This window comes from Mauremys reevesii, linkage group 19 (genome assembly GCF_016161935.1).
Source record: "Mauremys reevesii isolate NIE-2019 linkage group 19, ASM1616193v1, whole genome shotgun sequence".
Taxonomy (NCBI): domain Eukaryota; kingdom Metazoa; phylum Chordata; order Testudines; family Geoemydidae; genus Mauremys; species Mauremys reevesii.
The window spans coordinates 17436979-17464856 of record NC_052641.1 but is presented as its reverse complement, the minus strand read 5'-3'; the positions used below and the strand labels follow the sequence as shown (position 1 = coordinate 17464856).

General features: G+C 50.8%; 1 protein-coding gene across 5 annotated transcripts; it reads right to left on the bottom strand.

Moving 5' to 3' along the window:
* Window positions 1-177: 177 nt before the first annotated feature.
* Window positions 178-27679, bottom strand: ADAMTS13 (ADAM metallopeptidase with thrombospondin type 1 motif 13). Of its 5 annotated transcripts, XM_039506190.1 has the most exons (32): window positions 27366-27674; window positions 27022-27088; window positions 25707-25990; window positions 24204-24345; window positions 23514-23650; window positions 22524-22607; window positions 22261-22385; window positions 21238-21384; window positions 19520-19654; window positions 19086-19236; window positions 18040-18144; window positions 17260-17411; window positions 16546-16609; window positions 15585-15711; window positions 15331-15479; window positions 13953-14073; window positions 13100-13180; window positions 12638-12819; window positions 11066-11201; window positions 10086-10215; window positions 9818-9997; window positions 9076-9265; window positions 7492-7606; window positions 6981-7110; window positions 6703-6882; window positions 6120-6299; window positions 5114-5318; window positions 4207-4549; window positions 3273-3419; window positions 1236-1412; window positions 742-926; window positions 178-498 (listed from the first exon to the last, which is right to left on the bottom strand). In XM_039506190.1, the coding sequence occupies exons 1-32, from the start codon at window positions 27438-27440 to the stop codon at window positions 340-342; spliced, it is 4785 nt and encodes a 1594-aa protein (XP_039362124.1). In that variant the 5' UTR covers window positions 27441-27674; the 3' UTR covers window positions 178-339. The 5 variants fall into 5 exon arrangements, 4 of the variants coding, with proteins under 4 accessions (XP_039362124.1, XP_039362126.1, XP_039362125.1 ...); XM_039506192.1 differs by lacking the exon at window positions 6120-6299 and having other exon boundaries at window positions 27366-27675; XM_039506191.1 differs by lacking the exon at window positions 9818-9997 and having other exon boundaries at window positions 27366-27675.
* Between the last annotated feature and the right edge of the window lie 199 nt (window positions 27680-27878).

Here is a 27878-nt window from a genome sequence, read left to right as displayed (position 1 = left end):
CAGTCATCACTTGTGCTTCAGTCTCTCAGTCATTCGTTTCAAACAGGCAAGTCGTCTCAGGACTAGTTGGGAGAGACAGGAAAAAACTTTTAAGAGAATCATAATATTTGACGTCTATATAATGGCTTTCACTTGAGCATCTCCACATGCTTTACAAATATTAACTGAACAGCCCTGTGAAGTAGACAGGTCTTGTTATTCCAATGAAACAGAAGGGGAAACTGAGGTGGAGGGGTTAAATGATTTGCCCAAGGTCAAACGGTGAATCAGTGGCAGCGCTGGGAGTCCTGACTCTAATTGATCCACTGCTTCCCTGGCTGGGGTGTCCCTTGTTTCCATTTATCTGGGCTTTCTGACCCAGTACTCTGCTCGGAAACTGACATGATCTTCTGTAATGCCTTCATTAAATTCAATTTCAACCTGGCTCCCCGTCGATTCCCAGAAGAACAGCTGTTTCCCATGAAACACTGTTGTCTTCATGGCAGTCACATCGCGGATCTGAACAAAGAAAGGAATGAATCACAATCACATAGCAGTCTGCCTCTTTCAAGCAAGAGCATTGTTTGTGCTATGCCAGGACACCTCAGAGAAGTGCATCACATTACACTGGTGTCACTGAGATCAGAATTGACGCTATATGATTTCCAATGTGCTTGAAGCTCGAATGTAGAAGCAAATTTCTCAGGGCCTGTGAGGGGAAAGCGTGAGCTAGAGGTGCCCCACCCCAGGCTGATGTCTCACCGAGATGTAATTGGAGCGTGTGTGGTTGTTTTCAGTCCCCAGGTCCATGTAGAGGGCATGGATGGCTATGTGATACCGTGGAGCCACGTTGATAAAGGTCCGACATGCCACTTGTCGTTTTGGGTCCGGCAACTCTCCGGGATTCACTATTTCACCCCAGGGACCAAACAGCTGCACATCACAGTCTGAGATGGGGAAGCGGGATAGGAGAGAAAGCAGTTTGGAACACTGTGTTTGGTACGTCCATACAAAATAAAGCATGCCCAGAAAGTTCCCTGGTGCACTCCAGAAGGGGATCTCAAAGCATGTGCAAGCATCTTTCAGGGACTCAGCTTCAATACAGAAGGGCAGCCAATGGAGACGACTGTACCCAACATTCAATATTCTGGGCCCTCTGGTCTCCATGGGCAGCCATGAACTGCACAGTGAAACTCAATGGGCCTTGCTTTCCCTGCCCCTGCCCGAAAGCCACAGTGAAGAGTTCAGCAAAGTACCTTGGTAATATTTTTTTGCGGCTGCTTTGCTGTTGTACTGAAGAACAACACCATTCCCTGGCAGCAGGAGGCGCTGTCTCACCATCAATGTGTTGGTCCTGGAGTTTATGGATGACACCGTCAGCTTCTTACAGCTTGTCCGCCACATCATCCGTTCAGAAAACAGCACGATCTCCCCTGAAATAAAATTCAATAGTGATAAAGGACCCTTTTACCGCAAAGTACTTTACAGAGAAAGTCTCAAAGGTTAACATCCGTGAAAGAGCAAAAACAACCAGCGTCGAGGCAATGATTGCAGGAAGGGTGGTCAATGAAAACGCTTCCCTTAAGCAGAGTCTCACTCTCTGCGGCATAAATGGGGATAACTTTGAAGACACAGCCGAGGACAGACGTGAATGGAAAGATGGAAACCCTCTGAGGAAGACAGATGCAAAAAACCGACTGGAAAAAGGACCCAGCGTCGTGCCAAGTCCTCAGCAGGAGCCTGCACATTCCCATGTGACATCTGTTTGCAATCTTGCGCCTCATGGATTATTAAACTATACACCTACATGAGAGGACACACGCTGTCGTGACGGCACAGTCAGATACAACAGGCGTATACTTTACAGATCTAAGAAATTTCTTGAGAGACTAAGGTAATGATCACTTCACCCATCAGTGAAATGCAGCACCTCTGGCATGGAACACAGCAGCTGTTTAACAGCACACAACAGCGCTCTGTAACAGTTCAAGAAAAGAAGTGAAGAAGAGTCAGGTATCTAAATGAAACCACAAGGATATTTTAAGGAACAAGCTTATAATTGTGCACACTGGAATCTGGCAGGGAGGCTGTCACTAATACCTTGCTAAAAAGGGGCTGCGAACTCTTTAATGACCACCAGTGGCCAGGAGCTTGATTTCATGTCTCATCTCAAAGCTGGAGTCACTGTCACCAAGGCCTGTGCTCCATCATGGCCCTGCGGCCATTTCTACATTAACACTAATACACGACGCACTTTATTAAGATAGTTAAAAACATTTAAGTAGCACCACAAGTTATCCAGGGCTTTACAAATATAAATATGACGTGGTCTCTGCTCTGAATATTTTCTAATCTGTGTAAGGCAAGATAAACAAGAACGAAGAGCTCAATTCAGGAGAGATTTGGGGATGGGAGGACTCTTGATCAGGAGAAGAAATCTTAAAAACAGAAGCAGCTGTTTTGTCAGTAACTGACTCATTGCCAGCCCTAGTAATTCACTGTCTAAGACACTGCTTGTAAAGTCTGTAAGACTGTTCTACATAAGAGCTATTGGGTTGGACTTAAAACATTTCTATACATCTGTGTGCTTTATTTTGAAAAACTGTTTTATAGTAATTCCCACTAGGTAGTCACCTGGAATGACAGAATATTTGATGTGTTCTGGTTCCGGGCAGTAAATGAACTGTGCTTGGGAGCATAAGACCTGTGATTCAATGAGAAGCCCCTGGGGGAACTTACACTTATATCATGAGAATCTCAGAATACGCATCCGTCCTTCGTTTTTAAGGCCGAAAGGGGCTGTTACGATCATCTGGTCTGACTTCCTGTGTCAGACGGGCCATGGAATTCCAATCCATATTTCTTAACATCTAGCCCTTAGCTCGTCAATGTCAGCCATGAAAGTGATTTGATTTACGTTATTAGCCTGCACAGACCCCATTGGTGCAGTATCTGGGCCCATCGCACAGGAAAAGCATCACTTTGTAACAGACCAAAATGGGCAGTAATTTTCGCCCCCCGCCTGCCCCACCATGCACGTACCGATCACCAGTCAAGGAAGAAATCAGAACAAATCGGGAAAGAAAAGGCGATGGCTTAGTTTAGTCCCACCTGGCAAAGATAAACCTTTCAGGGGCGAATGCGCTTGGGCTAGTCCACAGCTGGAGAGCCTCTCTTGAGAGCACCCTGGTGCCTGTCCCCAGCAATGGACGAGCAGGACTCCCAGGAGGAGGCAGGCGCAGGGTTCTGGAAGTCCCCTGCCAGGGGTGAGCTCTGCTGCCTCTGGAACGTACCTGCACTGCAGTTTAGGGAGCTCTCCAGCACCTGGACCGTGACCACTTCCCCCAAGGGGCGTCCGATGGAAACCGTGCAGTCACTGACCTGCAGGCCGGTCATGTTGATGACCCCAGTGGAGTTGAGGAAGAGCCTCCCACAGACACCTGCGCAATAAAACGAAAAGCACAGATGCCGCGGATGAGTCAGTGCAGCAGGAGGACCGTACCCCCACTGACACCACTCCCTATACATCGTAGCACGTGCACCGTACTGTCTGCAAGCTCCTTGGAGCACAGACTGCGATCACTGCGCCTGAACACGTGCCAACAGTGCGGTTCACCTCTGTACAAGACACACAGTAAGACAGTTGTTGCCCTGAGGTGCTTGCAGTTCAGGAATGCAGGAGGCCCTGGGAAGAGAGCTGTTGCTCGTAACTCCCTTCTGATGGGTAGCCCCTGGCGCCTGGAAGGCGTGACCCACAGCAAGACTTCCAGTGAATCTGCTCCGACTTTTCAGGCTGCAGCAAACCTGAATCAAGCTGCGTACCGGGGGCTTCTGGCTTGTGCTATGAATGTTCCACGCAGCTCCTAGCGAGATGCTCTTCACAGCAAAGCAGAACAGGTGAACGCTGAGCAGAACTTGCCCATCACCAGAACCACTAGCCATACCAATGTGCTGTACCCACTTGGGACTTTCACCCTCCTGAGCTGGGAGGGAGCTGCCCTGGATCTGAGCTTGATGTGGGCCGGAATTAAGCTCAGCCATGAATTTCATTTGATTTTCAATGATCACAAGCCTGGAATATGAAGTCTTGACCCAGACAGATTTCCCACTGCAGTACTGGAGTGCTCCCCTGCTCCCTGCCAGAGCACTGCCTGAGTGCGGGAGGAGACTCAGACCCCTGGCTGGAGTACTGGCTAAGGACATCACTCTATGGAATCACCACCCAACTGTACGCTTCATCAGTGTCCTCCTCCCCCGCTGAAAGCTCCTCGCGGCGTTTGGGTGCAGGAGCCAGCACCCTGGCTGGAAGACGATCCAGGGCTTTGTATTCTGGCCTCTCGGGATAAATAGTGGCTGCTGTCGTTATCAGAGCTGAGGTTGGTATCTGGTGTTCTGATCCTGAGGACCCATCCACTGCAGGTTGCTCAGGACAGGGGCCAGCAGAGCAGCCACGCACCGTGATGGGCTTGGGGGAGCGCATGCAGAAGACGGGGTTCACGTGCTCGTGGGTTTTCGGATTGAGGCAGAAATCCTGCCGCATCTGAATGCCGTTCCCACACGACGCTGAGCACTGCAGCGGAAGAAACCCAGAGGCCTTTATAAATCCAGAGTCAGAGTTCTATGCAGGGGGAAGGAGGTTCAATGGCTAAAGTGCACGTCAGGGAGTAGGGAGACCTGGGTTATAGTCTCATCTGTTCCACTGATATTGGCCAACACGTCCTTGAGTTTCCCCAGTTGTGAAATGGAGATTATAGTGCTGAGCCACCTTACCGAAGGACCCTGAGACCCACAGATGTATCGATACTCGTGCACAATAGTGATTAGGTGGGAAGGGTTTGACCAAAGTTCAGAAAAGACTTGCATGGAGCACATCGCCCCAAAACATGCAAGGGCCATTTTTAAACTGCAGCCAAAGACCAGAAGGCTAGCAACATGGGGGCTGCACAGATACCCTGCTCGGGGAGGGAGAGAGGAAGGAAAGATGGATGACATCCCTAGGAACAGTTTGGTATTTTGATGGATGCTAACACCATGCAGTGTGCGAGAGAGGAGTTATTTCTCCTGGCATTTGCTATGAAGCCAGAGGGCTGCACGGCTCCTGCACCTAGGGCTGAGTTAGAAGGGTAGCAGGTACCTCTGTCCATTCGCTGAAACCCCACTGGTAGGAGCACATTCTGATGATACAGGGGATGCTGGAGAGGGGTTTCTCTGCCTCCGGACACGAACTCTCTTCCAGCTCGGTCTCTAGGCCTTGGCGGAGCTGGACACAGGTGATCAATTGCGGGGCTATGCCGAGCCCACAAGAGGAGGAACACGAACCAGTCGCTGTTACTTTCCATCTGATCCAAGGGGAAGGAGAAAATTCAGTGAGGACTGATTCCCCTCCTCCCACCAGCCCCGGCTAAAAAGCTCACCCTGAGACTTCCCCATCTTCCCACTTTCCCAGTCATCCATCTACTCCCTTCCTGAGCCACATGCACACTGCAGCCTGGGGTCATCCCAGCTTATCGTGGCTCCAATCCGTACCTGGAACAGAGTCAGTCCCTGTGGCCAGGTTAGAATATCTGGGGCTGGTGTGGAAGTGAGTCCTCTGAAAGCTGCAGAGCAGCATCTTCGGGTTTTGCCGAAACCCCAGGAGCTCAATATTTGCATGGGTGTTCACAGTATGTGCATCACAAGCCCTTTTCCCCCCTCCCCTCAGGGAGACATGTACGGGCTGAAATGAGTCAAGATCTGGTCTTCTCATGATATTTCCACCCCCCTGGAACTGACGTATCCTGAACAGACCAACTCTTGTGTTATTTCAGCCCAGTAAACAGCCTCTTGCAACATCAAAAACAAAGACAGATACTAGAGGCCATACACCCTCCTAGCCAGCCTGTGCTGAACATGCTTCTGCTACCACCCTGCCATGCATCTCTGTCCTGAAGTTACGGGGTCAGAAGGGACTGGGCAGTGAGCACCCTTCACCCTTTCTCTAACACAAAAGCACTTTGTCTCCGGCTTCTGGAGAGTGACAATCCAGAGGTCCCCTCTGTAACCTGGCTCCCCGACCACACCGGGTTGAGTCCATGGCACTTTTAAAGACACAGCCTCTCCCCCCAGGCACACGCGGTCTTGGGGAGTGTGATTATAATGACCTTGGAGGGCACGGCTCCAGATTACACAGCTCCTGCTCCTCTGGGCGAGGCAAACCGCGACACTGTGCATCCGCTACAATCTCTTCCACCTTGTCCCCGGCCTCCCTCGCACAGTACAGGACCCTGCGCAGCACACCTGCTCCGCAGCTTACGCTGCACGAGTCCGTTTTGTAATGCCACCTGGGAACAACGCAGCCATCGATGAGTGACTCCACCCCTCAGCCAGCCAGCCCCCGGCCATCAGTGAACTACGGTGGGTTTTGGGTCCAACCTCCAAAGAACTAGATCCAAAGCTTTTCTTAATGGGCTTATTTGGAAGATTTGCCTGCTATCAGCCCTATAAGACTACAGCTGATTGTCCTTTAGTTCACATGGTAGACGCCTGGGGTACTGGAATGTCTAAGCACAATTTAGGTGGTAACTGTGGCGTCCACTTTTACAACCCCAGATTTGTTACACTGGGGCTCCTCCCCGCTCCCAGGTAGTGAGGTATCAGGGGTATTGGGCTAAGATTTCCCATGGCAGATAAGCATGCGAGGGCTTCACTCAGTTATACCCAGGCCCTGAAGCAACTAGCAGTCACCTTGCTGGGCACGGATCAGTGCCGCACTCCTTGGTGCTGTCTGGCTGGGGCATCCTCCCACATTTGGAATGAGGAAGAGGACGGGTTGTATTTCCTTCTTGTCGTACACAGCGAAGAGAGAGTGGTATTCTCCCTCCTCCACAGCTCACTGGGCATGCAGCCAGCTCCTTCACCTCCCAACTGCGGGGGACAAGAATGGAGAGAGCATCTGTACCAGGACCCACACAACACTTCCCCTGTGGGAAAGGGCTGACAGTGAAAAGAGACCCGTCTCGTACTTTGGAGGGCACAGCATGGGATTGCAGCTTTCCAGCCTGCTCGCTGGCTTTGGCACTCGATTACAATGTTTCTCTTGGGTTTCTTCCTTGGTCTCGAAAGCCACACACACATAACGAAGCTGGGCCACACCTAGAGGGGAAGGGGAGACAGTCTGATAGCATGGCATGGATGCGGCTGTGGAAACAAGATCATTTATGAGAGCAGCAGCCTCACGCTGGAGCTCAGTGCTGTTTATAGATCAAGCAAGCTCTGCCCAAGCTCCCGGAACCTTATATTAGTACCAGCCTACTCTGGATTCAAACCAGGAACGTTACCGGGGAAGGCACTGCATCCTTGCTCCAACCCCCGCGCCACACGCCCCTAACTCTTCCAGACTCTGTGTACTTGTGACCACAGCCACATGCGCACCCCACTCCTCAGTGGTGAAAGGTTAATTGCACGAATGCACGAGGCTGCTGAGCTCATCCCCAGAACAAAGAATGTTTCTGTGCAGTGTCACAAGCATCTCACCTCCGCCACAGGTCACGGTGCATTCGCCAACGAGAGGGCTCCAGACATGCACCGAGCGATTTTCCTTCTGGATACTCCCAAATGGCACCAGCTCTTCCTGTGAGGGCGAACTGTCCTGCTTCCAACAGAGCAGCAAAAGACAAGTGACTGGCAGCTGCTGCTCGCCCAGGGGAACCAAGGGAGTCTTTTCATTCGTGTCAGAGGGCTCTGGACCATGCCCACAGCACCTGTGATCTCTCTCACAGACACTTCCCCACACTTCCGCTGGAGCAGGGGCAGATTCCAAACTGGTGTGCAGGGCCAGACCCCCAGGACACCCCCACAGTGATGCTAGCCGGACCCCCAGGACTCCCCCTCAGTGATGCAAGCCAGACCCCCAGGACACCCTCAGTGATGCAAGCCGGACCCCCAGACTCCCTCTCAGTGATGCAAGCCGGACCCCCAGGACTCCCTCTCAGTGATGAAAGCTGGACCCCAGGCACCCCCTCAGTGATGCAAGCCAGACCCCCAGGACTCCCTCTCAGTGATGCAAGTCGGACCCCCAGGACGCCCGCGCAGTGATGCAAGCCAGACCCCCAGGACTCCCTCTCAGTGATGCAAGTCGGACCCCCAGGACTCCCTCTCAGTGATGCAAGCCGGACCCCCAGGACACCCCCTCATTGATGCAAGCTGTGCGTCTAAGCCCCCACAAGAATCTCCCTCTGTGACTGAAGAGAGACAGATTTGAGCATTTTCCTTTTAACTATTTTAGTAGGACACTGGCCTGTAGATTTTAGTGCTGGCAAAAGGCACCCGACAGCCCTGGAGGCCAAACCCTGTGTTTATCCCACACAGTGGTAGCAGCACGGCACGCTCAAGGGACGTTTCCCTCACAGGGTCCCACCAATAAGGCTGAGCCGTGTGGAGAGAGCCCCTCCAGACTTCATAGCCAGTAAGTCTCTGGTCCCTTGGCTGAGACTGCCTACATGGGCACCTCTTGGTTCCCACTGTGGGGGTGGGGCTCTGACATGGACACACATTGTCTCCGATCGCTGACCTACCTTAGATAGTCATAACTTTCAGTCACGCCTCACCCAGGCTGGCTTAGAACCAGTGACCTGCAGGGGACAGTCTCTGCACCCCATTAACAATCCCCAGAGCCAATCAACTCCCCCTCCAGCTTCCAGTTTCATTCTGCAGCCCGTTTGCGAATGGCGGGCTCCCTCTGACAGACGGCACCGGGGTTTCTGTACTGGAGGTGATTTCATGAGGGGAGGGCTCTCTGTGACATATGCTAAAGCATTTCCGCCTCTGCTTTGCTTGGAGCAATATGGCTGCGTGGGAAGGAAAGCGGGTGGGATGATGCCCAAGGGTTTAGCCGGCCCCTCCCAGAATTAAATCCCCCCCCACAAAGCCTGATGAACCCGGCAGCATTATCTAAGGTGAGCAAGGCTTCCTGCAGTGACTACATGGGGCTCTGGACTAACGAGCTGTCCTGTGTGCATAACACCCTCTCAACCTCCAGCAGTAAAATGGTCCTTCCCAGCCTGGATCCCCCACGGGCCAGTGCGTGAGGTTCCCCATTAGCCAGGCCAGCGTACTCACTGTGTTCCAGCCCAGAGGACAGATGTTAACCACACATGGCACAAAAGCGAGAGGTTTCTCTTCCGCCGGGCACAGGCTGTCGTCTACTGTGGTCTCCAGTCCATCAAGAATCTGGACACAGGTCACGTTCTGCTGGGTGACTCCAATCCCACAGATGGCAGAGCATTTGCCTGGCTCAGATTCCTTCCATCTACATGGGAAATAATAGCACCACTCAAGGATCTCCAAGCACTTTAATTAGCACTGTGAATCAGCTGACCCTCACCTTCAGGAGGTAGGGATTACTACTCCCATTTACATAGGAGAAAACTGAGTCACAGAGGGGTGACGTGATACGTTCAAGAGGTCGCACAGCGAGCAGTGGCTGAGCTGATTCAAGAACCCAGGCGTTCTGGCTCCCAGTCCCCTACTCCAGCCTAGACAACACTTAGACCGTCTCCCGATTAAGAGCCGTGCTGCTGGGGAGAACACTTAGTCTCTGTGATTGGAAAGGAAGGGCAAACATCCCCTCGTGGCTGAGTCCCCACACTCCCAGCTGGAGGAGCGCTGCCCCCGCAGGAGTCACTGTGACGGGCATAGTAACAGAAACGGTTACGTGGCCCAGGCAGGAACAAGGTGCTCTCAGGAATGAAGAATATGCAATAACCCACCCTGATCACAGGACTGTCACACAAAACAAGGGGAGAAAGAGTCAATGATTTATTCCCCCCACACACGCACATTCAGGAGGCCTCTGAATTACCTTATGGGACACGGCTCAGTGCTGCATGCCTTGGTGGAGGCAGGTTTGGGAGCATCCGTGCATTTGGAATCGGGAAGCGTCAGGATCAAGCCCCCTTCTTTCTTCATACAGCGAACCAGACGCTCCGTCACTCCACCCCCACATGTGGCACTGCAGGGGCCGAAGTCCCCCGCCACCCAGCTGTGAAAGGACAAGAGCCAGCTATGCCCATCTCTAGTGATAAGAGACTTTAGCTTAGTGGTGGCAAAGGCCGTTCAGGAATACTCACCCTTGTGGGCATGGTGCCATGGCACAGGGCTCCAGCCTGGAAGGGGGCTGTGGAGTCTCCAAGCACTGCTGATCATCTGTTATTTCATTCCTGGTCTGGTCAAAGCAGGAGTGATCGACCAGTAGCACCCCTGGGAACAAAAGTTCAGTAAAATATTAGAACCGCCATTGCTGAGGTCCCCAGCTGAAAAAAGGAAAGGAAATTCTAGGCTGATTTACGGGCTGGTCTTTGCTCTTATAGAAAGAAACTGTGAGTTCCCTTTGTCCAATAAGACAAAAGTGACTCCCCAAATGTGTCAGAGAAAGAACAAATATGGGAATTCAGCCCTTATATAAACTTTAGAAACTCTATTTCTTACATGGGTTTCATCTTGAAAGATTTTAAAGTCACTTTTTCACGATCAAGAGGAAGGTTCTAAAAGAGAAGCTGTTCAATTGTTAGCCCGGTTCCAAAACAGAAAGAAAAAAAGTTTTGTGCAAAAAAAATTCATCCAGCTTTAGATCAGACATTAAGTAATAATTTGGTTTCAGTATTATGACACTTCACTAGCTCTAAATCATAGACTTGATGGACTTTGACCAAATTCTTTAGCTGGGGTTTATAACCAAATGCACAGCCACCTTCTTAGAATCCTCTTTGGAGTTTATAAGGATTGGTTATATTGAGTATTAATTTGAGGATCTAATTCCAATCCATTGTTGAGTCTAGCTTGTTGATTCAATCATGATTTGATAGCCGTACTGCTGTATTCTTAGTTTAATTTAATATTAGTAATAACAGCTTAGATTTGGCCACTTTTTTAAATTTTAGTTTGTTTAATAAAAGTTTTAATAAAATGTATGAAAGCGATAACAAGCGCATTTCTTTCAATAAGCAAACTGAGTCCAGAAGGTTTGAGGACATAGGTGGATAGCAGCCAGCCAACCTACAAGCCTGAGCAGCTTCCCCCAATTAACCATTGGTTCTCACATCAGCCTCACCTTCCCCACAGCTCACCGAGCAGGTCCTGAACTGAGGAATCCACACATGTGTCTGTTTCTCCTTTGGTATAAAGTAGCTGAAGGTGATGTCTGGGTTGGTGACATCTCCATATTCCTTCCCATACTTCCTATAAACCTGGGAAGGAGAAGAGCGTAGAAATCTAGAGCTTAACCCAGGTCAGTATGGTGTGGCGTATGCAGATCAAGTCAGAGGAATGTGTCTGAGCACATGGATAGCAAAGATGGAACCTGGGTGCAAGATCTGGATGTGGATTCCAAACACTCTAATAGCTGGGGCTTCTTTTCATACTCACCTCTAACAAACACCAGGTTGTACCAATGCCAGTGGAATTTCTGTCAGCCAATCAGCATGCTGGAGTGTTTATTAGTATTCCCTAATAAAAGTTTCTAAACTCAGCATTCTAAAAATGGTTCAGAGTTAGGACATAAGGCCTTAAAAGAACTTCTCAACCAATCAGCTACCACTAACAGAATCGTGGCAGTGCTGGTTTCTGATTGGCCACAGGTACAGTCTCTGGTCCAATTGCGACACTTCCTTTCTATATGGTACAGGCAATCAACTCTTGCTGCCCTACTCAGAAGTCACTTACACACAAAATAGCATCATCTGTATTAAATTCCTTCCCGCATCTTTGACTGTTCCCTGTTTAATTCCATAATTTATAAATCAACTGAAACCAATAGTGTCTGCAGCCTCTTCGTTATCCTGATTATCACTTCTCATTATACTGTAGTGCTCGTGAAAGGTGCTGGGTCAAAAGCCCTGGAGTGTGACAATCTCTGTGTGTTGCAGCACAGGCAGGGACAACGCAATCTTTTCTCCCACTGCTGCTCCCCACCAGCACCCGCCCCCAACTCAGAGGGTCTGCCTCTGATGGCAGTAGAGTCTCTGTGGCCAGTTCAGCCCTCTTGCCTCTGCGGGGACAGCCAAGTAGAGCAAGCTGTAGTGGGGGGACTTACGCTGTGAACACCCATCCACTGGGCACTGAATAGACACTATGAAGCCAATGCTCTTTGTAAACATTTCAAGTTAAAACCGGGTCTATTTATCACTTCCAATCATTCAAACTCAGATTAAGTCTGCCATAAAAACCAAAACCCAAATCTGAATTCACGTCCTGAAAGGGACATCCCTCTTCTGGGTGGCTTTGCCTCAGCATGTGTGTGTCTGCTACTGGAGCACGAACCTCAGTAATGAATGATGGGAACTGCTTAATTAGAGAAACAGCCTTGTAATTCCACCAGGTTTGTTCCTGGGAAGGGAACTGACCTCTTGCATCACAAGGGAGATTTGCTGCCAGGATTCTGCTGTTTTCTCCTTTCTTCCCCCATCCAGCCTTCACCTAAGTCTACAGAAAACCCACAGGGAACATGTGCTCAACCATTTCCAAGGACAAGGAGGCCATCACCAGCATGGAGCTCAATGTCTGCTGCTGTGGGGGAATCAGCAAAGCCTCAACCACCACCAGACTCTGCCTTGCGGGTCTTAGCCCTGAGCCACGCAGCCCCAAGCCAGTTCTGGCTATCCCCTTTCCAGCCCTACCGAGCTACCTGTATCTCAATGTCCTCTTGGGTTGGCCCATCGACATGGACTTCCTCCAGGCTTGGCAGGTTGTCCTCGGTGAGAAACACCCTGTATTTGATCTGGTTGTCCTCTATTACCGACGGATAGGTAGTGTTCAAGGAGATTCTCTCCTTCCCGGCCACCACATACCGACCTTGGACCTTCACAGCTAGAGAAGCAACAGTGGTAGTCAGGGCAGAGAGGTATTGTGTGTTCACAGAATCAACTAGAGACAATGGCTTCCTTCTGTGCATCCACTAGTGACCTCTCCGGTCTATTTTAAACATCCCAAGTAATGGCGCTTCCCCCGCTCCTCTACAGAGAGTACCCCACAAGTGATGAGATTGCACCGCCAGGATCCTTCCCCCCGTTTGCCTTTTCTCGAGACCGTCTATGTGTTTGGGGGCACAGGAACCAAACCGGCCTGGTAGCCTTCCCATTATACTCACCCAAATGTGTGAAGAGGGGTTTGCGATTGGTAACGTAGACGAGGGTGGTCTTGTGAGGCAGGGCTAGAAACGTAACATACTCTGGGAAACGAACACAGAGAAGACGCGGTCACATTCAGTTCTGCACCTTCTGTAAGGAGTGGAGGGATTTGTAATTACAGTCCTTGCCCTCACAGGGCACCTTCCGAGGATCTCAAAGCACTTTACAGACAGTAATTAACCCTCTAAACTCCCCTGCATGGTAGGTATTATATCGCTATGCTACGGAAGGACAGGCGGAGGCACAGAGAACTAAATTCCCCCCGGTGTCACTCCACTGACTGCAGAGTCACCCCTGGGACGAATAGAGCCAAGAAAGCTTAACTGAATCAGTGGCAGACCTGGGAACATGGCCTCAGCGTCCTCTGCTCTAGCTACCAAAGCCCTCCGCTCACTTTCAGTTTTTAAAGATACCCTCCAGAGACGTCCACGTGAGGGTGATGGCAGAGGCGAGCTCAGGCAGATCAACATTTTCCTGCTCAGGCAGCCCCCTTGTTTTACAGAACTCAGCTAGGCCGAGCTCTCCCCCCCAGGCCAGAGTTCAGGATCCCTGCCCGTGGCAACAAGGGAAGCCACACTGCAAATGGCTCAGCAGGGAACCCAGGCTGCAACCAGCTCTCAGGCTGCATGAGCATTAATCTCATCAGTCTCCATCTCTGACAGCCTCCACCAGCATATTCCACACAAAACCGAAACAAGCAAAACCACATCCAAGAAGCTGCATAGGGACAGCACAGAGCTCGGCATCTACTTTGGGGGCATCCAGCAACCGAGATAGACCCTGATGTGGAGAGTGGAGCTGAGGCTTGCAGACCTTTGGCTTTTCCTTCTGTGTAAGAGCCGCTCACTCTGGTGCACGTGGCGTTGTCTCCCCCGCACACCTTGCAGGAGTCCATCCCCATCCCAGAGTCCATCCTGCCGTCACAGCCGAACACCTGAGCAAAGGGGAGAGCCACAAGACCAGCTTATTCTGGGAAGCAGGTGAAGTGACCAAAGTGACATTTCCTGGGTTACATTCTTTAAGCTACCCCAGTGAGCACGGACACACATGGGCAGAGGAAGCAAGCGCAGATGGTGGTTACAGCATGGCTTTTAGAGTCAGGATTCTTAAATTCTATTCCTCATTTTGCCACTGACCCCACTGTTTGACTCTGGGCAAACCTCTCCTGGAGGAGAGTTAGGTCTGTCCAGGTCTGCCCACTTACCTTAACAACATATATAGCTATGCGAGGTGAATTGATAACAAGGTTATTTCAGTCTCATGCATCAAGATATAAGCTGATTGCTGCACTGGTCAGGAAGGAATTACACACACCTGTACCAAAATAGGCAAAAAAAAAAAAAAAAACAAATAAAATTCTTCTTCACGCAGCGCACTTGTCAACTCCTTACCTGAGGAGGTTGTGAAGGCTAGGAAAGGCTACAATGTAACAATGTAAAAAAGATAAATGGATAAATTCATGGTCCATAAATGGCTATTATATGGAATGGGAAGAATAAGAATGGTGGTAGCCCTCCTCTGTCTAGAGGATGGGGCATGGATGGGGAGAGAGAGAGAGAGATCATTGCCTGTTAGATTCACTCCCTCTGGGGCACCTGGCATTGACCACTGTTGGTAGACAGATACTGGGCTAGATGGACTTGGTCTGACCCGGTACGGCCTTTCTTATGTTCTTATGTTCTTATGTACTGTATAATCAGGGTTGGTATTGGATGCACAAGCGGGATGCTCAATTAGTTAGTCCAAAAGTCCAAACAGCCCTAACAAATCCTGGTCTTAGGTCTGGGGAAACTAAGGGGGTCGAACTCAGCAGCTATGCAGTAGAATGGCAACTACCTCCAACCCAACTCACTCTCACTCACCCACCACCCGGATCCATGCCACGGATCAGTCGCGCTCCCCCCCCCCACCGCCACCCGGGCGTGGTGGAGTTTCGAGTTCGAGCGGGCGGCGAGTGGAGTCGTTCTATCATCGCCTAGTAGACGCGCGAGATAGTTCGAACTCGACTCCTAACGCTACACGTCGACCCGGCAGGTAAGTATAGACGTACCCTTATAGAAGAGCTGGCCTCACAAGTTTGGGTCGCAGTTTGCTTATTCCTCAAGGAGGTGGCTCCTTTGAGACCATTTAGATCCTATGTCCGAAGCTTGGCCTGGATCCACCATCCACTTGCGGGGAGAAAAACCCTTACCCTGCAGCTGCCCATCACGCACAGATCGAAAGCCGCTTCAGCTCTGTGGTTGCTCTGCTCACACCTGGTTCCATCTGTGAAACTGACCCCACGGCTCACCATGAAATTCTTCTCCTCTGCCTTGCACATGTGTTTGCACAGGGTATCCCCTGGGGTGACAGACATGGTGAGAAAGGCAGAGTTACTCAAGCAAAAAGGCACAAGAGAGTCAATGGCACGCTGGGGGTTCTCTGTCCCTCTCTCTCCCTCTTTACCTTTGGCATAACCAGCAGCCAACGTCCACTTATAAAAAGACGGGACTTCTGGAATGAGATACAGCGGCTTTACATTTGTTGCTGCGCACTGTTCAGCCATGAACTCCAACTGGGAAGTCAAACAGGCCTATGGAAGAGGGAGAGTATTATGCAAGGAAAGTGAAATGGAATACAGTAAGAGCAGAATCCCAGGAACCACTTCACCCACTACCTAAGTGCAGCCACCTCTGGGGTGAAAAGCAGCAGCTGACAAATAGAAAAACAGCAAATGAAGAAGACTAGCCCATTGAAGTGAAGTTGCAGGAGAAGTTGGGGAGGAGGAGATGGGCTAGGAATGGGAGACAGATGGTTTGCACATGATGTTATCTTTCCTACTTATCCAAAATAAATGTCTGGGGAAAATGTGAACAATACAAGCATGGCGGCTGTTGAGCACAGCCCTGCACTGAAAGGACTCGGGGTACGTACACTGCAGCTAGAGGGGTAATCTTCAGCTCGACTGAGCTTCAGCTTGATTGAGCTATCGCGCTAAAAGCTGCCGGCTGCCCAAGTACAATCCCGTCCAAGACCCTAGCTCCGTACTCAAGTGGCTAACGCCTGCTGTCGCCCGCACCATGATGGCCGCTTCCATGCTAGAGCTGGGAATTACCCCTCCCTCGGAGTGCCTGGGCGGCTCTCTCAGGGGTCCCAGATAAGATGCTTTATTCCACCTTGATGGGGCTGGTCAGTTGTTAGTCAGCAATTGGCCTCAGCGACAGCGGAACAAATACCTGTCTTGTCACACAGCTGGAGACTCCATGCCCAACCCTTGGTTTCCTTCCCAGGGAAATCAATTGTTTCAGCTCTGAAAGCTGTGGCCCTGGATGGTACAGTTCTTAAAGGGTTAAAAATGGCGTATAAACTGACAGTGCATTGCTTGGCCACGTGCGTGATGCCTGCGGAGCGAGAGAAGGCAGCCTACCTGCGTATTGCACATCTCAGCCTGGAGGTCTGCTCCCCTGCACTCCTGACCCCCGAAAGCCGGCCTGAAAACAACAGACATGTGGGTCTGCAGGCAGCCAGGCGAGAGGCTGGAAGAGCTGCCCCACAGTGAGGAGACAGAGGATCCTGATGATCCAAATACACAGGATCCGGGAGTGCCGGGCCGCAGCACCAAGATCTGGCTCGTGGACAGCCACACCGAGCCGGCTAATGAAACGACAAATACACGGGTCAGTGATGCAGCCAATCAGTGGAGCGACGGGGGGCACGGATCAGCGTTCACGTCGCACCCCCAAGCCGGGGAAGCTAATGACCCAACCAGCAGACCAAATTCAGTGATGAATCCTGGTCAGGTGCCAGCTGAGGCACGTTGCGCCTATGCTAAGAAGAAGAATGGAGCGACACAGGGATCGAGGCACTGAAAAGACTCATCCGGACAATGACACACCTGGGCAGCGGAAAGGCACCGAGACCTGAGAATGATACACACGGTCAGTAGAGAGACAAGGGACTTGTTACACTGGCAAAACATGCAGCACGTCCTAAGCTGGGTACAGCGCAGGACGCCAGCCTACGTTTAAATGAACTCGAACATGTTAAACAAGTGGAAGCACGGACACTTTGGGCCTGCAAACAGCTGGAGGACCCTGCGAGCACCTCCAACGGCGCTGCCAGGAAACAGGAAAGTGTTTACCTGGGGTTGTTGCAGAGTCGTCTTCTCGTTACAACTCCTCCTCCGCAGCTGCGGGAGCAAGCAGTGAGGGGGCTCCAGCTGGACCACTGCCCATGCACCACTGCCACAGGGTTCAGCTCTTCCAGAGAGCTGCAGCGTCCCTTGGAGCACCACTGCAACCCAGAACACCACAGGGATCAGCAACAGCAGTGCCCCAGCTAATACTGCAGGGAGCTGGGGGGGAGGGGCTCTGCCCCTTCGGCTGGGAGAAATGCAACTGGAAGGGTACAGTATCTCGTGCCTCAGTCGCTCCCCTGTCTGGGACGGGACGGGAGGGGAGGAAAATTGGACCCCAAATCGCGAGGGGAGGAGCTGAGCGAGGCATCTCCTCCAGCTCTACCTCCTGTGGGGGACAAACAGTGAAAACATCCTAGGCCGATAGCATATTTGCTAACGGGCTCCTCAGTCCAGCAGACAAAGGGCTAACCCGGTCCAACGGCTGGAAGCTGACACCAGAGAAATTCAGATGGGAAATAAGGCGCAAATTTTTAACAATGAGGTTAATTAACCCTTGGAGCAATTTACCAAGGGTGATGGTGGATTCTCCATCACTCTTCAGACTTAGCTCTCTACATAGGAAAGCTCATTTGTCCCATTGTACCAGCCATCCACGATGCCCTGTAGCCACCCACTCTGCCACCCAAACATCCAGTGTGCCCTACAGTCACCCCCTGCCCCACCGTGTGCCCGGCAGCCACCCACTCCCACCTCCAATCTTCGCAGCGCCTGGAGACTCTTTACCTTGTTGATCCCACACTCGGTCCCATCCAGAAGGGGAACAAGAAGGCGGGTGCAGCTGGTCTGGTCAGCCCGATGGGTGTGGCAAGAGAGAACTCTGCACATGTCCTGGGAGGGCAGGGACGCCAGGCTGCTCAGTGCGTGCCCGAGGCTGCTGGGCCAGTCACTCAACCTGAGCTGCCGCCCCCATCTCACCAACACAGGACCCCCACGCCTCCCAGCCAGAACACTGCAGACCACGGTAGATGGCCTCCCTAGGCCGGGCCATGGCTGTGTGTGTGCTCAGCACTCACAGGATACCAGGGAGCAGCAGGAAGACAAGCATGCCTTACCCACACCCACCCACCCGCTTCCTTCTAGCAGGAAGCCAGCACCTGCGCTCTCCCTCCAAATCCCAAGGGCTTAGGCAATTTCCTGAGCGTCTCCATTTCGAGTGGAAAGAGATGAGGCCCATGCTGCACGTGGCAGGCACTGTAGGTGCTTCCAGCGACCGGCACTGCCAATCGTTATGGCACAGGACGAGGGTCGGCCGCGGGGGCTGAGGTTTGCAGCCGGATTAGTGTTTCCTTGTTAACGAGACGCATTAACGATGCTGCGCATGGCCTGCGAACAGCAGGGAGCCACACAGTCTTGTACAAGGGAGGGGCCAAGGGGGATCCGGAGAGCAAAGAGATGGAGTAGAACAAGAGAGGGAAGAGGGAGAGCTCCTCACCACATGGCGCCTCTCTCCATATGTGTTTGTACAGCACCTAGCACAGCGTGGCCCTGACCAGGTCAGGATCTGTGGGCACTATTGCAATGCAAATGTTAAATCATGATGAAGAGGATACTTGAGTGGAGGCGAGAGAGGAGGGGCAGAAAAAGGGACAAATGATCCCAATTCTTTTTAAGCCTGCTCTCTGCCAAGATCCCCCCCACAGATGAACACCACCCCCCTCTCAATGCCAGCCCACCCCCCTGCTGCGCCACCACGCCCGTCCCAGCTGCAGTACTTCGGGGGTGGCCGTTACCAGCCAGAAGCACAAGCAGGTGGAAAGCGTTGTACCTACAATGTCATTCCTGGCAAAGGTGCAGGCCACGGCTGCGCTTCCAAAGGCTATTTTACACTGCTCGTCTGCGCCGTAATATAAGCCAGGCTTCCACCCGGGGATGCTGCCCTCCAGGTCCGGCAGATCATTCAAGCAGCTTGCTTGGCCTGTCCTGGGAAAACCACAAGAGACATGGCTTTCCTGCACACAGACAGCGAGGACACGCACGTACGCTAACCCAGGCGCGAGGCCTTCAGTCTGGGAGTTCGTTACCGGCGTCCCAGGAAACATGAGCATTGTCCTAGGCTCAGAGAGGTCTGCTCTCTCCACCACTTGTTCACTCCAAAAATCAACAGCGCCTCACTCTCCAAGAGTCCCCCACCTTGTTCCTTGCCTTTCTCCTCCCCCCAGCGCAGACATGCAGACGAGCATGGAGAACAGCTGGTTCCTTCTACCTGAGAAAGGCAAGGAACTGCTCTCTGCTGCACTCCGACCAGACCAGGTCCACGCTGTTGCGGCTGCCTTCGGAGCCCATGACGTTGCCACTCCCACTGCACCGGTTTCCTTCGCCATCGTGATGGATTCCAAAACTGCCGTAAGAGATTGGGGGGGGGGCATTACTGATATTATCCAGCTGATCTTCTTGTGTTAAATTGTAGGAACCGAGCGCAGTTTCAACCCCCGGCTGGGAGCCACCGCTCCTGAGTTCTATTCCGGGAGCGCGTGATTGATCTTGGTTAAGTCTCTTCCCTTCTCTGTGCCTTAGTTTCTCCATTTGTAAAAGGGGGTCAATAGTATTTCCCTGCTACGTGGCAGCGGTACGAGGCGTAATTCATCATTTATAAAGTGCTCTCAGGCCAATGTGGAGAGATGCAACGGGAGGGAAGTGCAAAGCGTTAATTGATATTGAAGTTTCCACTGCGTTTTGTTCTAATTCCATCTCCCTCCCTTTCCCCACAGCACACCGCGCTTTCTCCTGCAGAACGCTCGTGCTTACTGGATACTATTGACATTACATTAGTGCCTCTAGGCCCAGTCAGGATCAGGACCCCCTTGTGCCTGGCACTGTCCATACACCTAGGAAAAGATGGTCTCTGTGCTGAAGAGTTTACACAGGCTAAGAGGGTCAGAGGGACGAAGGATTGGGGAAAGGGTGATGAAGAGGCTCCATTATACCTGCGGCTGATGGAAACGTTTGGATGTGAATGACATGGCTCAAGCAAAACAACGGGCCAAATTCCCCACTGGCATAAATGAGCACAGGCCCGCTGATGTCACCAGAACGGCACAAATTTACACCAGCCAAGAATTTGGAGCAGGGATTATAAATCTCAACCTCTGTTTTGTGTTTTTCTACATCACCAGTCTTCCCTTCGTTATTCCTCACCCCACCCATAGGTAACTCACTGCACGATGTTCTCGTCACCACGCCCCGCCATGACACCGGGAGTCACCACCATTCTCTGGACCGAGACCCCACCACATCGATTACCTCTGAGGGGCTGGAATCCAGCTGGTGGCACACTGAGCCGAGGACGGAGGACCCTGTGCAGAGTGCTGAGTACCTCCTGAGGTGATGAGTGCCCTCAGCTCCCAGTGAAGACGATTGGAGTTAAGGGAGCTCAGAACCTTGCAGAATTGGGCCCCTCGTTCCCATTCCTTCTCTCCGGAGTTGGGTTTCAAGCAACCTGAGCAGGGCTGTCCTTAGGCATACGCAGCATACCTGGCTGCGCAGGGCACCCGAAAATTTTGCGCCGGTGCGGCGCATTCTGCATGAGGGAGAGGGCACGGGGGTCTCTGCAGGGAACTGTGACTCTCCGCCACCGTGAGGCAGGCTGGGGGGCTCAGTATCCTTTGCTGCCTAGTCCTCCCACCCCAGGCTGTGAGCCTGGGCTGCCGCAGTGTCTGCTACGTACAAAGCTTGGTGTGTGTCAGCAATGGGGGGGTGTCTTCTGGGGGTCCACAGGTGGGGGTGGTGGCTGTGCCCCAAGTCGGGCATAGGGGCGCCAGTTTAATAATACTGTATAGGGCCTCATAAATCCTAAGGATGGTCCTGATCCAGCACCACCTGAGGTGACTTGCTCGCTCTCTGAACTCAGCTTGCAAACAGGGGCCGATTTTCTCTGAGGGAAAGGGCTGACACTTCGCGACTCTCTGGGTCTTGCCCTCTGACCTGTGCCCGATCTCATGGGCTATGGTGACTCCCAAGTCGAAGCCAGTGTCCTCGGTGATAACGCAGCTCCAGGAGGAGGAGCAGGCTCCCCCCAGCTGGGTGACTCCTCGCAGCTGCTTGTTTCCATCGGGTAACTCCAGGTCAAACCTCAGGGAAGGGTGAGACAGGTGGGGGGAAAACGGGAGAGCAGATTCATTAGGATTAAAAACCCAAGCCGTGAACATTGTCCATTGAAAATGTCTTTAGCCTCTCCCAGCTCAACCTCACACCAGGTATTTTCCACCTCCTTTCACTTTGATACATGCATCTCCCCGGGGCTGAGATGCTCAATGAAGGCTTCACTGAGTACCTAGAACCTGCTCAGGTACCACCCTACCCGGCACGTGTTGATTAGATATAACCCTGTCTTCAGGAGACAGAGATACAAGAATCCCCTCGGTGCAGAGAACAACAACCAAACAAGGACATTACATCCAATGGGAGATTGTCGGGTGTCATTAGCTACAGGCAATTGAGAATAATGTGACCCTGGAAGCCAAGCCAATGTGTGAGTCAGAGGAAATCTCTGTAGCTGGGGAATTTCTCTATAACAACCACTGGGTTTCTGCCTCTTCTAGACTTTTCTGCCCTCACATGAGCCTCCCATGATCATGCAAACATTGCTGGGGACACAGGCCTCCGCTGGAATTGTGCTGAGTCCGCCACAGCCGGGCTGGGATATTCCTGTTAACACTGGGCTGAGGAAGTGGAATTGTTGAGCATTCAGCCCCATCTGTGCTCGGGGAGCTGGTGGGTGCGGATATGCAGAATACCTCCCCCCTCCAGACCAGGGGAACAACTGGCACAGGGGCTTTCTACACCACAGCAAGCCACCCGGAAGGAGAATTGTAGGGCCCCTCTCCAAAGGCTGCACATTTTCCTCCCATCCCATCTGAGCACGTCCAGCAGTTGCCACGGGTCACCTGACCCTGCCAGCCTGACCTCACGTCTCTAATCTCCCCTCTGTCAGGGGAGTTCTGTTACCTGGTCACATACAGGACAAGGTCGGCGTGCAGGGGATCTGAGTCATTCTGGGGATTGACCTTCTTGCTCCACTCGCAGATACTGACCAGCGAGGAGGTGATGTTCGTGGTGATGTTCATACCCACCTAAAGAGAAGGCACATCTTCATACGACTCCCCGTTAGTGGCCCTGTCACAGGCTGGCTAGCCCTCTGAGGGGAGCTGGGCTCAGCCTCACCTGTGACGGACCCTTCTAAGGACTGTGAACAAACCCCCATTTTCTACCTCTGGTTCTGTCAGGACCATCATCCTCATCAGGTGAACCCTGAGCTGAGCTCCCAGCGAGGCATCTCTCAGCAGCTCGGCACCCTGTAAAAGGAAAAACAGGATCCTGAAGGAGTTTCATAATGAAGATGCCGGTGTGACTCCTGTCTGTGCCCTGCACTGACACTGAGGCCTCCCTACACATACTGAGGATCTTCCACCATCCCAGCTGGATGCACTGCCAAGGTGACACACCAGGTAATTATAAAATCTGCAAATCACCAGGGAAAGAAACAGGCAGATGCATGAAATCTGCCCATTCCAAACAGAACCAGGATTCATCTGAGAACTAAACTCAGTGGAAGCCACAAAGTCTGTCCACTAATGTGCACTAGATTTAACTAATAGGATTAAAAGCCTCCTGGAGAGAGAGAACAAGGGATTTCACAGGATATGAAAATGAATGTCAAGATCCCGCCAAGTCCCCCAGCCCCCGCCATCCACATGAAAACACAGTGATATGTTCCTGACTGGAACCAGGTGGGCAGCGCTGAAGAAATTAATAATAGAATGTTAAAACCCACACAGTGAAATGATAGGTCAGCTCAAAGACAGCCCAATCCAACACCCACTGAAATCAATGGGCACTGAAGGATAAACTCCTAATGCTGGAGCCAGCACCCAAACAGCTACTAAGGAAATTAAGGGCCACATTTTCCAATTGGGGCTTTAAAGCTGCACTCCCAGCATTTGCGAATGCCTCCTTTCTGCTTGCAGCTTCCTGCATGAGGGTACAATGGCCCAGGCAAAGCAGGTGAAGTGGTTGCTTTGCACCTCTGTCCAGTATTCTGTACGTCCCCAGGGGAGAGATATTCCCACTCACTTCTGTGGAGGCCCTTCCAGAACATTTGGCTAGGGGCTTAGCCAGACGCCCCGCCAGAGGTCCCTTCCAACACAAGCCACCATAGGCTCAGGAAATGTGGCACTGAAATCAAACAGAAAGCCACTCACGATGTTCAGGTTGGTAAGGATGTACCTCTCGGTGTCCTCTTTGTGGAACTGATAAACATCAGGGCCCACTACCACCAGCAGCTCCAGGTGCATGATGCTCCCCTCTGCTCTTTTCCAGAGACGAGGAGACTTTCTTTCTACAACAACGTGAGGGAATACAAGGGAGGTTAGGATGGAAGAAGGCATGAAAGGCCCATGGGTCCATCCCAGCCTATTGAACACTTATGAGCAATACATTGCTTCCTTCAGAGACTTAGCTAATTCCCATCTGCCCTGATTTCTAGTAGCTGCTGCTGCCACTCTTGGTAATTTATCATGCACAAGGTATCCCACCTACATACCCTGAGTCCTGACCCATCCTCAGCTAAGTTTGTATCTCTTTGCTCTTGTGTTTGGCAGTAACTGGTGAGTGACAAGGCCAAGATAAATCCTGAGTCCTTACTGAGGCTGTATGTTGTTTTAGCAATGGTGAAAGCAGACGGGAGAGTGGTAGAATGCAGCTCGGCCGCTTCTCCAAGGCACAAGCAGTGCTCCTGGACTACACAGGTCTCACTGAGAGCATCATTTACACGCTGTGACGGCAATAATTCCTGCCCTCACCGTCACATATGCAACCCCACGGACTGCAGGCAAAAAGAGAGGGCAGAATTGGGCCAGTGGTTCCTCTTGTGGCCCCGAGACATCCAATACCTCCTATTGTCCTTGTCCCTCTCCCTGCCGCTCTGAAGATGATGTGGGGTCTGGGGAGGCTGGGGTCTTCCAACACATTCAGGTGTTTGCTTCTCACAGGCCTGATGTGAATCTTTTCCTCGTTCACGATGACGGCCCCTTGCTAAAGAAAGCAAAATCCCACCCCTAGGTTATTCCAGAGGCATTCACCACCAAGAGAAAGTCACAGGCCACCTCTCCTCCCGCTCTCCCCTTTACCGCCAAGATTTCCCAAATAGGTGCTGCACCCAGGCAAAATTGAACATGTTTGGCACATCAGGATGCAAAACCAAAGGCTTCCTGTTTGTTTGTGATCAGTAGGATCCTACTAGGATCTAGGAGGGAGTGTGGTCTAGTGGTTAGAGCAGGGGACTGGGTGTTAGGTTTCTTATTCTCTGTTTCTGACTCCACCACCAACTTGCTGTGTAATTCCGGGTGAGTCACTATCCTCTCAGCTTTCTCGTCTATAAAACGGGGTTACAATTACCTTCCTCAGGGCAGTGTGACGCTTGGTTCATTAAAGTTATAAAGCACTTTCAGATCCTCATTGGAAAGGATCCTAAATCAACGCTAATTATTATTATTGCCATGGAGTACCTCACACATCATCGGGATCTCCCGTTATCAGAAGGATTTGGATGAACACCAAACTGCCAGGTTACCAAAAGCTCTGAAAAATGAAGCTACTGGAGGCTCAGTGAGGCAGCATTGGGATGACCAAAAATAAGTGTTTCGGGACCTTCCTCCCTTTGAGCAGGTGTGAGGGGAGCGGCTTGTTTCTTTCTTTGCCTGTTTCTACATTTTCTCATGGCAGAATTGTGATCCCATACACTGTACTGAACTGCAAACCCTTCAGAGCAATGACACTGACTTTTCTGGACTCTCTGAAATGCCTTCACAGTGCTCTCTAGCTAGGAGAGATGGTCCCAAGCCACAGCACTGGATCAGAAACCCTTCAAACTCTGGGGGAAATTGGGATTTGAACTTCTCAGCTCAACCTCACTTCTGTAAAACTGATCTGAACCCCCTGAGACCTTGAAGGAAGTTTGGACCCAGCTCCAAATTTCTGGGCTTTGGACCCAGCACCATCAATTCGTCATCAATAAATAAAAAGTAGATCCCCTTATGTTTTCGAGAGGGCAGGGCATTTTCTTCCATTCCAAGCTCAGGGTGAAACTCATCCCTCGGCAGAGGGGCCAGAACCAGGCCAGTGCACCACATAAGTTCCACTTCCACCCTGAGCATTCTTCACGCCTTCAAGGTCAAAGTGGAACTTTTATGTAGCGCATAGTCCTCGCACTGGTCCTCTGCCCAGGAATTATTTTCGCTCTAACCCCTTATTTCTGATCTGACACTTTGCTTTCTAGGCACCTGGGTCTTCACTCTGAGACAACTGACCAAGTGCACATGGCAAAACATCCTCGATCATTAGTGGTTGTAAATGCAGCCGATGTTTTGATTTCAAAGTCTATGCTGCATACTCACCAGCTGCCCTTCGCAGTACGTGACTCTACATTCAGCACCTGGAGGGCGCATTACCTGTCCACCGGCAAAGCAGGCGCCTGGGAATTGCTTTAGTAAACTAACAGAGGAGTTCAGCTTTCGATCGCTCACGAAGGAAGAGGAAAGAAAGACGTGGTCCTCTAGGAATTCAAAGGCGTAGAGTTCTCCCCAGGCCCTGAGAGAGCAGCGTTGAACTTTACAAGATTTTGGTTCAACTTGGTCCTCTTCACAGGGACAAGCTGGCTGAGCAATAACAAATTCCGGTACTGGAAGAAATACCAGAAATTACTAGGATTATAGACATGCTTAACAGTAACAATAACGATGCGTGGGAAAATAAATACAACTATCTGCCCAAAGAGCCTTTTCCCTTTAATTATGTCAATGACCCCAGTCCTCTGTGTTTTTATCAACCCCGAAACTAGGGTGACCAGATAGCAAGTGTGAAAAAACGGGACGGGGGTGGGGGGGTAATAGGAGCCCATATTTTAAAAAGCCCCAAATATCAGGGCTGTCCCTATAAAATCGGGACATCTGGTCACCCTACCCGAAACTGACGCTATATCATCTTGCAGCTACAGCATAGAACTGGTGATCAGGAGGTCCAGGTTCTCCTATTAGCACTGAAACTGACTTGCTGTGTGAACTTGGTCAAGACTTGTAACCTCTCTGTGCCCCCATTTCCCCATCTGCATATGGGGATAACAATTTACTTGACAAAAAGGTAAGGTATTTTGAGTTAATCAGATGTAAAGCATTGTACAAGTGAAAATTATTATTGCTAGACACTGGACAAACATGTAAGTACACAATGTCCCTGCCCTGAGAATCTTGCCTAAATCTAAACAGTACCTTAATCCTGAATTATGATCAATCTAAAAGTATTATTATATTTTCTTGAAATGTTTATAAAAAAACACTTACATAAAATCGTCATTATAGTCTATACTCTCGTGCCCAGCTGATCTGGATTTGTTCCAGGGTTATTTAGAATCTTTTGTTCTATGAATTGTGCACTAAAACAATAACAATGTGCAGAAGGAGAAGTGAAACAGAAAAGTGCTAAAAGAATTACTGGATTGGATTTCCAAATAACAGACCCAATTCTGCAAACACTTACACACTTGAACCAAACTACTCGCGTAAGTAAAGTCAATCACAAGCATAAGTGTTTGCAGGTCAGATCAGGGCTAACGTCAATAAAAGTGTGTGCTTACTGATATCAAATATACAGTATCAGAAACAAATTTACAAACATGACACATTACAAAATTCAGAAGGAAGAAGGCTTGCATACCATCAAGGACTGCACTGGTGCCAAAATAAGAGAAAATGTCTTCTGGATCCAACGCCTCGAGAAATTTCTGCAAAAAGAAAAATAGCAGCTTTACATTTTCAAAGCAAAAACAAATGGAAATAAAACTTTATTCATCACCACCCACCCTGCGCACATCAGCAACTTAACTATTATTTGTTTTAATGTTGATGTCTTTAGTACAGAACGATCACCCAGAGGAGATGGTTGTACTTTCTTGATTAGTGGGGCTTGATACATTTTGGTTTGAACACACATTGTCCTATTTCCATAGAGAGGGGAAAATAACATTCTTGCAATCTGTTCTCTCTGGAGGTCAGACTTACCTCTTGGAAAGCTGCCGGCCAGCAGAATCCCAGAGGGATCACTGCAAAAGCTAGGAAAATTGAATTGATGCTCATGTTGAAGGAACTGCTACTGACACTCAACAGCAAAGGCTGGCCTGGGGTGATTAAGATGTTTAGCCCAAGGCATCACATGGAGCGGAAGTGAAGAATACATAGTTTAAACAAATAAAAGAGTTTGATCCACTGCAGAGAGGGGCAGCTGAGGGGGAAATCAGTGCTGCAGGAGTTTTTACAAGAACAGCTGTAGAGAGAACGCTTTTGCGCAATATTTGCAATTTTGTTACAGCCAAAGAGCACTGCAAGAATAGAAACTTTGAGCCAGTTTTAACAGCCAAGTAAACAACAAGTAAAGAAGCAACTGGGGGAGAGGAGAAACGGATCTAGAGTGTCAAAGAAACAAGATGATTTTCCGGCTCCTGAGGGAACAATCTGGCAGTGCCTATCCAGGCAAAACTCCCACTTGCTCCAGTTCTAGGGGGAGAATGAGACATA